This window comes from Urtica dioica, chromosome 7, assembly GCF_054948205.1.
Source record: "Urtica dioica subsp. dioica isolate 48M chromosome 7, U.dioica_male_clone48M_v1_H2, whole genome shotgun sequence".
Lineage (NCBI taxonomy): Eukaryota > Viridiplantae > Streptophyta > Magnoliopsida > Rosales > Urticaceae > Urtica > Urtica dioica.
The window spans coordinates 35,853,511-35,865,509 of NC_142762.1; the positions used below are offsets into that span (position 1 = coordinate 35,853,511).

Sequence of the window (11,999 nt, forward strand, 5' to 3'; positions counted from 1 at the left end):
ACAGTCGCGAGCACTTGTTTACGCCACACTAGGAAATTGTTGATGTCGAGCTTGATTCCGATGGAATTGTTGAAGATTACTGGTGCGTTTTCTGGTCTGATTCATCGTAGCCGACGAATCGCCGAGATCGTCGAGATCCGTGGTTGAATACGCCTGACGTGGACTATTCATAGTCTACTAGGCAAAAGGGAAATTACAATAACCAGTAAGTAAAAGTCACGTGGCGGCTGACTAGACTAAGAGAGTTCCTTAATAAAAACCCATAACTTTAAAGTAAGTAACTAAAATATAGCTTACCCCGTGTACATCTAATACATATGGGACTGTTTGTAAGTTGTAGAATATAATAGAATCCAAGATAACTAACACCTGATGCATAAAAAAAAAAAAAAAAAATTCCAAGATAAGATTTGAATAATAAAAGAAAAAAAAAAAGAGTCCAATATAAGATGCTAGTTAATTTAAACATTTAAAAAAAAAAAAAAAAACGAAAATTTTAAAATGCCAAATCCTACTATACCATCATCTCGAGAGCCAAAAATATACTTTAGATGGCGGGAATTCGCACTTATTCCCTCCAAACTTCTCACTTTGCCGGTTTCCTCTAGATTTACCCCTATCTAATTCCCAAACCGCAAAACCCTAGTTTCCATACTCTTTCCAAATTCACAAGCTCTAAGAAGCCATGGACGGTTCGCCGCCCGGGGATGATCAGTCCACGCCGGAGCTCAGCCCCGCCGATCTCCGCCCTCCGGGGAGGCGATCCGTTCGCCGGAGACTTGTCCAGTCGACGTTGTTCCCTCAGACACCACAGTCTCAGGGACGCGAAGAGAGCAGCCATGGAAAGGCCGAGAGAAATCCCGGTGGTGACGAGGACGGTGATAATTGCGGCAGCGGAGAGAACGAGGATTGCGGTGGGAGTCAGAACAAGAGGAAGAGAAAGCCGCGAGCAAAGTCCACGCCGACGAAGAAATCTTCCGAGAAGGTTGATGTTGATAAATTTTACTTTCTAAGTTCAACTAAATTTTGATGTATTTGGTTTATTGAACTTTTATATATATATATATATATATATATATATATATATATATATATATATATAAACAAATAATCGTTAAAATTTTGTCAGTCTAAAGGTAAAAGGTCTCGAGGTAATACTCCAAAGAAGAATTTAGCAAGTTTGCTGGACGAAGAAGCACCAATTGTGATCCCTGATTTGAGATTAGAGGCAAAAATCACAGCCGAGGTCAGTCAATGTGCTCAATTATATTATTTTAATTATGATAACCATCATGTATTTAGTAGTTTTTTTTTATTACTGTCTTCACTTAGACAAGTAAAATTGCGATAGCCCTTCTATGTTTTAGTTGGGTAAGGTAGAGATTTAGTTTCGATTGGATAGCTCTGACCTCAACTGAGGGTATTTAGTCAGTACCGGTTATTAGTAGTTCAATTCTGTGAGTGTTGTTGTTCCTGAAAGTTCACATAGTGATGTTGGAATATACAAATAAACTTCTGGTGTTATCTTGAATTGCATATTATCTTCATGATTTGTATTTACTTGTCTGGAGCAGAAACCTCAAGAACGTTTCTTTTTCTGCTTGATCAGGAAAATTCCCGGATATTTGCAGGAAGGCAAATTCATCCCTTTTTTTCAGCTTGCAAAACAAGCAAGAAAAATCAAGAGGTAACTGGTTCAGAGGGAAAACAGTTTGCTTCTGGTAGAGATAGAGCAAAGAAAGTGATAGATTGTGGCCCAATCCATGTATTTGAAAGGACCCAGGTGAGCTTCTACAGAATGATTATTGTGGTTGCTATGCTACGAGGATAGTGTTATAGTTACTTATCTTGCTCATGGTCTTGCAACTACTTTTCTTATTCAGGTCAATGATGTTCCACTTGATTGGAGGACTTGGACATTTTATGAAGGGACCTTTTCAAAGACTGATTTCTCTCTTGAAAGCATGTACTCATTATCCACCAATGAGGGCTCTGTCGAGTGTCTAAGTTTTGATAAGCTTTCTGTTGCATCACATCCCAGCAGCGTATCAGTTGCAGGAGATGAAGTTCTTCCAGAACAGTGTCCTATTCGAGAAGAATCTGCAAGACCCGCCATAAAATCAAACGATGTGAATATGGTTTGCTATCAGTCCGTAGAGGGTAATGAGGTGGGTAATTCATTCTTCCCAATATTGCAGATTTTTCTTTACCTGATACATCCAGTCTAATATACTCTTACTGTATTCCTGACAACTTTTTGTTGTTGTTGTTGTTTTGAAGGGTAACAACGTAAATGGAATAGATTCCTCGATGCATACCGGTGGACTACGGAAGTCAGACATTGTTCAAGAGAGTAAATTTTTGGAGGAAAGGTGAAGATTAAATAGAATTATATAGTTTTTTTCCCCCATATTAGCTTAGTATCTATACTTTCTCTATATGCCATTTTCTTCATGCATCGTGTTTGTTAAACCATATTAGATCTAACATACTGCTCATTGTCTGGCGCATCATTTTATTTCTGCCTGTTTTAAGCTCATTCCATGATGGTTGCTTCAATACCACTTGAAATGAAGATGCATTCTTTATTATAATAAGTTTATGAGACCCTTTGTTTGCAATTGTTTATCTTTGATACGATCTCAAGGATCCCTGTCATTAATTGCAGAATGAAGTTGCACAATTTTTGCTGTGGTAATCAACCAAGCAATAGCTTATGGACCAACAAGTACCAGCCAAAATCGGCCATGGAGGTTAGATATAGTAGTCCATTAGTTTATTCCAAAGAGATCATGCACTTCGATACTTTTTAACATTTAAGACAATGGGAAGCTCAGTCTACATTTAATCGTTCAACAGGTGTGTGGTAATGATGAATCCGTCAAGCTTCTGAGTGAGTGGCTACAACATTGGCATGGTAGAGATCCTCAAATCAGCCAGGATCTTGACCGTGGCATAAGCGACGTGCAAAGTGATGATTACATATGTTCTGAAAGTGATTCTGATGCAGACAATAAAGACAAAAAGGATGGCTTTAAAAATGTCCTTTTAGTAACAGGGCCAGTTGGGGTGAGTACATAATCTTTCGTTACAGAATTGAACGTCGTTGTTGATATCATTGGTGATTGTCTTTGGTCTCTATCTAACTTTATTATCTTTAGATTTAGTAACCAGCTTTTGAACTAGATGATTACAAAGATGGATTGGTTTGTTGCGTAGAGATAACCATGTTAGTTATATTTATTTTTTAGACGTGATAGAAGAAATTTATGCATTTTTTTAGACTGAAAAATAAGTATTAATTGCAATTTGTTGACTTTTTTTATTTTCTTTGTTCTGTTTTTTTTTTAATAAATATATTGGGGACGTTGTTGAGGGAAGATTTAGGAAGTCTTAGTTTGACAGATCACATCAATACTAATGAATTCATGATTACATACAAGAATACTAATCTAGATCAAATCTATACCAAAGTTTACCAAGCTACTGGATATGTGTTTTGGATACCTCAGTCATCTCAACATCTAGCTATATAGATATATATATATATATATATATATATATATATATATATATATTATATATATATAATATATATATATATATATTTATAAATCCCGTCTTAAAACCTTGTGCTGAGTGTGCGTATAGATTTCCATCATCATATTTCCACAAAGTGCCATTTCTGCGTTAAAATTATGTTATTTGTGTGTTGCAGAGTGGGAAGTCAGCTGCTATTTATGCGTGCGCACGAGAGCAAGGATTTAAGGTTTTAGAGGTACTGAAATGTTTGTACTTTGCTCGTTAAGCTTTTTTTATTTTGGAATTATTAATCTGATTTGTATCTATGATGATATTGACAGTGTTGTATGGGTAGCCACTTATATTTCTAGTTGTAGCAGTTAGATGCATCAGACTCTTATCTGAAAAATGCTAGTCTGGTTGCTTCAACTCTTTTATAATAATTGTCAGAAGCCATAAGAGAATAAGAGCACTTGTGGTTGGAGCCTTACATATACAAAATTCTGTTTTATTTTTTCAACTCCACTAGTCTTTCTTTTAAATGACAGTGCAACTAAAATGGAGATACACATGATATAAAAATGCGCATTTTATCTCGATGTTAATTTATAGCTCGATTGCCGTCTTAGGTCAATGCATCGGAATGTCGCAATGGCGCTTTAGTGAAGCAAAGATTTGGTGAGGCCTTGGAATCGCATCAACTTAAAAGGTTTGCATAAATACCTGACACTTCCATTTATAAATAGTAGATAAATTGTGCATGCTTCTACTTTTCTCGTTATTATTTTCCTTAATCCTGTATCCTTATTATTTTGAACTACCATAAGATTGCCGTTCAAAATACTGTCCCAACTCTTTTAATGTTTGTCCAGGTCACTAGCAAATCCTGTTTGTTCACCGAGTAAGCGTGTCTTAAAACCCTCAGCTCTGGCAAATGGTACTGCAACTCAAGAATCTGATGATGCAATGGTTGAACCAATACATTTGTCGGACGGAGAGTGTCATAATGCAACTGGAGGATCTGGAATTTATAACAGCAAGGAAGTTGAAAGTTTATCTCAAGAAAATGCAATTAAACCTTTAATTCTTTTCGAGGATGTAGATATCACTTTCCTTGAAGACCGGGGTTTTATTGCAGCTATACAGCAGATTTCCGAGACAGCAAAGGGCCCTATTATTTTGACAAGCAACAGTAAGAGAGCTCACTTCTAAATTTAATATATCTTGGATTTAAAAGTATGTACTCGAGCATTTTTTTTAATTGGTAATCATATTACTTGGTAAAATTCTAGGCGATGATTGTCCCCTACCTGATAACTTAGACAGACTTCAGATCTATTTTTCCCCGCCCTCACCCGAGGATTTGCTGTGCTATGTACATAAGGTGAGCTTTTTTATTTCATTGGTTGACTGGTCAACTACAAAATACTTGGTTCCTTTTTTAACTTTAGCTTATCATTGTATTGTAGGTTTGTACCGCAGAAAGTGCGGATATCCAACCTTTCTTCTTAGAGCAACTTCTTCATTTTTGTGAGGGAGATATTCGAAAAGCCATTCTGCATCTTCAGTTCTGGTGCCAGGGTAACAGCATTGGGAAAGGTAAGTAGAGTTGCATGCATGATGGTTGATATTTAAGAATCATAAGCTTCGAAATAAGCTTTTAATGGAGAAGAAAAAGTAATCTCTGATTTCCGTTTCTTCATATGTTACATTGGTAGTAAAGTGTTCACAGCTTAAAGAAACAATTTCTTATCAGAGTGTCTCTTCATGAGATGTGCCAAATTTTTGCATTAGATCAGTTAAAACAAGTTTTAGAGCACAAAATTCAAACATGCAGACTAGATCAGTTTGACACTTCTGCTAAATAGAGCATATGCATTGAGCTTTTCAATTAAAGGACAAAATTTAATATGTATTTTTCATTGGCAGCTACAAATATTCAAAGGGCATATGGTTCCCTCCAATTTGATCTTGAGTCTAGCCATCAGATGCTTCCGAAATTATTACCGTGGGGCTTACCTTCACAGCTAGCCGAGCTAGTTGATAAAGAGATTACCGAGTCATTGTCCAGAGAGGTAGATGTCAAAATATTAGAGGTAATTGAGGAAGAAGATCCGGACGAACAGGAACTACATCATACTTTCATGCATACAAATGAAACAGAAACTATAGAAGCAAAGAAGGCAGCAATGTTAAGCCGAAACTGGTCAGCTGACGAGTATGATGAACTTAGAGCTGAACATGGCACAGCTCAAGAGCTTTCTGATGATTCAGATACTCCATTTTCCTGCTTTCGGCGTAGCTCTCGGAAACAGCATGAGGCAGTGCTGTCTTCTGATTCCGAAGATGAATTGGTCGATAATGGATTTACTACATGTCCGGATAGACTCACTGAGATTGTATCACTTGTTGAAGAGAGCCATTTACTTAAGGATCTACGTTGTGACAAGGATGAAAGACACTATCAATGCATGGAAACAGAAAGTTTCATCCCAGTAAACGAGTCACTTGATGTCTCATGCGTGCCAGAATCAACAATGGTACCAGAGACTGTCATTAATAATGGTAATTATTTTGACGGAGAAGTTTCCGTATGCAACGGGTTGGATCTATCTAAAGCAAATATAGGAAGTGATGCAAATACACCGGTAGTTAGTCAACATGAAGCTTCAGAATTCAGTCACGAAGAGGAGATTGAAGATTCTCAGACTGAGCCTGTGGCGGCTATGCCTACAGGGTATCAACCCATGGACGAATCTAGCTGCATAGGCTATAGAAGACTGACCAAATATGTAGAGAAGCCAAAACCCTTGACGGCGACTGATCTTGTACAAAATTCGTGGAACAAACTTCGTAACAGCCGTGCAGATCTAGCAGAGTATTCGAGACTAGAAGACCAACAGGGTCTCCAAGTTGCCAACCTCGCTCATGAAATGAGCAATCTGATATCAGAAACAGACATTTTACTCTCTCGGGGACAAAATCTGTCAACTGTAAGTATTGTATGGAGTAACTCTTTGTTAAAAAAAATCAGATGCAGCAACTTTGCTAACTATGTTATGTGCATGAAATATTAATGGGTATTTACATTACTTCAGGATTTTATGGACCCATCAACTATTCCATCGGAGGAGTCAGATGTGTACAATTTATATGATATGTGTGCATTGGCTTCTACAACCGCAGAACATGGATTTTGCCATTACGCTAAAAGTATTGCCTCAATTGGATCAGCCCGAGGGTCTGTAAGCACGGCAGATCTGGCCTCTGAAATGTTGACTTCTAGGATGTCATCGAGGAAACCAGCTCAGCAAGATATCGGGTCAAGAATTTCAGAAACGAGCATGCCAAAAACTGATCTTTTATCGGAAAGGTATTAAACACTTTTTTCACATTCTTTCGCTCACCAGCGCTAAGTCCATGATTTTCTATTAGTTTATGTGCCATGTAGACTAACCATTTTGGATATAGCATATATCAGATGTCTTAGCTTGTATATATTGCATGAAAATATCTGAAGCAACTCATTCTTCGAATGCCTGGAATACAGTGAAATCAAATCAACCCTTTTCGACGTGCTTCAGTCTATCGTTCCGCCCAAATCTTACACGACGTTGAAAGGTCCTGCATTTTACGAATACCTTTCTTCGTTACGCAGCATTTCAAGATCAGAAGTTTCTCGGCTATCACAAGGCAACGAGAATCCCCGTAAACGCAGGTTTGTTTACAACAATGCAATTTCTTGTGTATTTAATTTTTTCTCATTGTCCGTGCCTCGTGGAACTTCTTTGATACTCTGTTCCGAAACAGGAGAAGAGCTGATCGTCACTACTTGAGCACCGGAAAATTCATGCTTACCCCGGAAGAAATATCATCACTCGGGCAAATTAACACATACAGAGATATTTATCAGCAGGATAAATCTATTTAGGGGTCCAACTTCAAAGATAGGAGACATTTTTTGATGGTTTTACTAAAATCGTTACCCGCAGTGATACGTTCAACACAAACAGCTCGAGAATTCCGGGTTGTCTTTCCGTCGAGTTATGTAAACTTGAGCACTCTAATCAATTGGGCTATTTATAGTGAGTTAAAGCTCGATCTACGGTTGTATTACTTTACGGGTACAAATTATTGGGATGTTGGGATATAATAGTAGTTCCCAGTCCGCACATTGTATAGTTATATAAAAAAATCACAATGTATGATGATAAAATTTAAATCCAATAATAGTGAAATTATTTTGCCAGGGGCACGAATAGCACCAAAAGGCATAGTAGTTTTAATATTTTTTAAATTTCCAGAATAATAATTGTAATTTTTTTTTGGGCACATTTTTCAGTTTTTCTATAGTTTCTGAAAGGGATGTACTGCAATCAGAATAAACCTAACTAAGATTATTGCTTCATTAATATGCGTGGTATGTGAATTGAAAGTGTGGGGATAAGGGACTGATTTCCATAATCAAGTTTTAATTCAAGTATCAGCAATCTCTTTCCACGGCAGCAATAACTGACCTTTAAATTTTTGGATCTTGAAATAGTTGAATTGAATGCAATAGTCAAATTTGAAAGTTTTTTTAGTTCATAGCAAATGTGGTGAACTTGTAAGATTTAATGTGAGAGTAAACAGATACGTCCCTGGACCTTTGATAAAAGAAATAAAATAAAAAACTACGCAGCTAGGATAAATTGTGTAATTGACTGGTTTCATTACGAGGTCCAAAAACAGCCTCCCAAAACACACTTTCTCACACTAGATGAAACGCCACAACTTAACACAAAGGTTGATGCTATAAGTTATAACCATTGACCAACATTCTTTATAAGTTAGGAACAGACACCTGATCAACATAGAATGTAAAGAACTCCATGAGAAGCTGTTGCAAAAAAAAAAAAAAAAAAAAAAATAGAACTCCAATGAGAAAATAAAGAAACGTTAGATTGGTTTGATTACCAACGAGGCATCAAAAAGTTGTTAAACAACTATTCAAATTGGGTTGTAGTTTTACTTTTGCTTTTCACTTACTTTTTTAAGTATTACTTCACTTCTCATTCTTACAATTTTTTTTCCCTTCACTTTTCATTCTTACAATTTTTTTTTCCTTATCATGACATATTTTACAACTGAAATTACTGAACCTGCGCAGCTGTTGCAAAAAAGGTTGTAACAGACAATGCAACAGTTACTGAAATTTAGAGAAACACGAGATAAACGATATGAGTGCGGAATAATAAAGAGACACCAGAGTTGGTAACCCAGTTCGGCAATTCGTGCCTACTTCTGGAGGGCCTTTGCCCGGTGGAAAACAGTTTACTATGATAACGTGGTACAATAAGGATTTACACTCAACGACTCCCTCGCTAGCTACCCAACCTACGCCTATCCTCTTCAACAGCAACTTAGGCTCCCCCTAAGTACGAGATCCCCTCGATTCCCACAGAATATCTCTCCCGAGACTTCTAAATGTGTTTCCCAACAAAAACAATTGAAAAACCTAACCTCTAGCTTCTAATACAATCACCCGTATATAGGCAATAAAGCAGAGGTAAAAGACACATTAAAAGCTTGAACACAGGTCGTTCTAAGCTCAGCTAAAACACTCAAATAAATATTTCCAAAGGCGTGAGTGTAGATGGTGTGGTGATGACCTATTTATATGAGAAAACTAGGTCAACACAAATCTTGAAGTCGGATTAAGAACACCAGCCCATTATCTCATTAATCCACGCTGGAATCCTTCTTCAAGTCGGAGTAGCGAAGCCCAAAAGTCAATGGGCCGAGACTGTTATACAGGACTGTTACAACACAAACTGCGACACTTGTGGCCGAAAATTGTAACAAAGCCCAACGCTATCCGATAATATATTCCACGATTCTATATTATTTTGCCAACATTAAATCGCCAATTAATGTAACAACAATCTCCCCCTTTGGCGTTTAAAGGCAAAACAGAATCGTACCTGTGACACTTGTGACGATGACGACGACGACGAAGCTTCAACACCATTACAGCAGAGTCACCAAGAGTCACATAATCTCCCCCTTTTTGCCATAAACATACCTCCAAAGTTGAACAACCACCAAACAACAGTTTGCTCCTCCTGAATATGATGCATCATCGTAGATCTCGTTTCATGTCGAAAAGAAAATCTCACGGCGTCGGAGAAAACACGACCCAAGCTCAATACAAAAGCTTCTAGCTCATTGAGTGTAGAAAAGAGACGCTCATGGTGGTGCAAATCTACTCCGAATGTGGAGAAAAACGTTGGTTCGTCGGAGAAGAAACCAAAAAATTTCGGAATAAATCACAACTACTCCGACCAGCGTTGCCAAACACGAGTTTCTGAATTCGTTAACCGTTGGATCGTCACGAAATTTGTACACCATGGTCGTAACACATAAAGGTACATTCTGAACGGTGGAGATTGGATTCTGAGACTCCGAAGTCTGTCTGCCGAGTGAAAAACCAGAGCAGTAAAATCTGGAAATCTGCAACTTTTTTTTTTTTTTTTTTTTTCGAATTTCGACTTTTTTTTTTTTTTTTTTTTAAATTTCGACTTTTGACCTTTTTTTTTCGAACTTTGATTTTTTTTTTTCGAACTTTGACTTTTTTTTTTTTGAAATTCGACTTTTGACTTCTTTTTTTTTTTTTTTTTTTTTTAAACACAAAGACAACTCATCGGACGAACACTAAAAATCCGAATTAACATGACAACTTGCACGTGAGGTAAAAAATATCGTACCTCAATAAAAATGTATTCGAGCATTAATTTTCCATATTTATACTCGAATACACGTCGATGATAGATCACGAATCAGTTACACAAAGACCCACGACAGGCCTAAGTGATTCGAACTTTGAATCGTCTTTCGTGAAAATATCTGCAAGTTGTTGTTTCGGAACAACATCCTCTTTTATGAAGTTACCGCATACGATAGATTGCTCGTCTTTGGTCGGGACTTTCAGAGGAGTACACGCACCGTGATTTTGTGGATCTTTGACTTTCCAAACTTTTTTCATGGCAAGAGGGTTTGACCTTGAACGTCTTTTCTTTTTCAGATCTTTCAGTAGCTTGTAACACCAGGGTTTAATATGACCCTTCTTCGCACAGTAATGACAAACCCAAGATTTTTGGCTTGCCTTCACAGGTGTTGCAGAAACTGTTGTAACAGTTGTTGAGCCAATAGCTTCATTCTGGAAATTTATGCTCGGGACGAATATAGTCTTAGAGCTGGATGCTCCTCCTCTCTGATAGCCTAGACCATGATGATCGCCACTGGTTTTTCCTATACATAAAATTTCATCAAGTTTTGACGTTCCAGAATTGAGCATTCTAATATTTTTCTTCAAGAGAGTTATTTCAGAAAGAAACTTATCTTGTTGAGATTTTTCAGATTTCAATTCTTCATTTAAGGAGGCAACAGAGGCAAGGAGTTCATCCTTTTCTTTTGAAGCGGTGGCAATCTTCTCATAAAGCCTTTGATTAAGACTAACAACCTCATTCCACTTGCTGTAGAGAAGTCCATAAGCCTTGGTAACAAACTCAAGTGTTAATTCTTCTTCATCTTCTTCGTTGCTGCTGACTTCAGAGTCGCTGTTGTAGAAAACGTCACTAACACAACCTGCGACAGTGTTGCATGGCTTCAAATTGTCTTGAGAATCACGGGCAGTAAAAGCAAAGAAGTTGTCAATAATGTCTTCCTCTTCTGAATCTTCATCACTCCAAGTACGGGTGTTGTAGCTTTTGTTTCGCTTCTTGAGGGTGTTGGCACATTCTGCTTGGATATGACCGAATCCATGACATTCTCGACATTGAATCCCCTTAGCTTTGACATTCAGATCTGTGGAAATTTCGTTGGCGTTGGATCTGTTTTGGGAACTGTCAGAGACAGTTTCTGAAACACTTCTGCAAGTGTTGTTGTTCATCCTCTTCATGAATTTGACAAAGTTCTTAGCCAGAAGAGAGATAGTCCTAGCCAACTCTTCATCTTCAGTAAGGCCGTGGTTGTTGTCGAGGTTAGCTTTCAATGCAATTCCATGAGTTTTCGGCTCGGGATTGTGGTGCTCATCGTTCATCTCAAAGGTTCTGAGGGAACCCATTAACTCTTCCAGCTTCATCGTGGATATGTCTTTAGCCTCTTCAATGGCAGTGACTTTGTAGATGAACCGCTTCGGAAGCGACCGTAGAACTTTTCTGACAAGTTTTTCCTCAGACATTTTTTCACCAAGGGCAAACGATCCATTAGACAAGTCACAAAGTCCAGAATTGAATTCACTAATCGTTTCATCTTCTGTCATTCTTAAGTTCTCAAATTTAGTAGTCAAAAGCTGGAGACGAGACATTCGTACCGTATCAGTTCCTTCATGAGTGACTTGAAGGATATTCCATGCGTCTTTGGCCACTTCACATGTAGAAATCAGCTTGAATGTGTTGGGGTCGACGGCAGCCATGATCGCATTAAGAGCTTTAGAG

General features: G+C 37.7%; 1 protein-coding gene across 1 annotated transcript; it reads left to right on the forward strand.

Annotated features, from left to right (window-relative positions):
* Positions 1–538: 538 nt before the first annotated feature.
* Positions 539–7,774, forward strand: LOC149391125 (P-loop containing nucleoside triphosphate hydrolases superfamily protein). The gene is made up of 16 exons (XM_089620648.1): positions 539–985; positions 1,130–1,246; positions 1,610–1,783; positions 1,884–2,168; positions 2,281–2,372; positions 2,669–2,753; positions 2,860–3,069; positions 3,719–3,778; positions 4,152–4,231; positions 4,395–4,714; positions 4,815–4,906; positions 4,992–5,121; positions 5,452–6,515; positions 6,621–6,895; positions 7,073–7,240; positions 7,333–7,774. The coding sequence occupies exons 1-16, from the start codon at positions 686–688 to the stop codon at positions 7,451–7,453; spliced, it is 3,573 nt and encodes a 1,190-aa protein (XP_089476774.1). The 5' UTR covers positions 539–685; the 3' UTR covers positions 7,454–7,774.
* Positions 7,775–11,999: the final 4,225 nt, after the last annotated feature.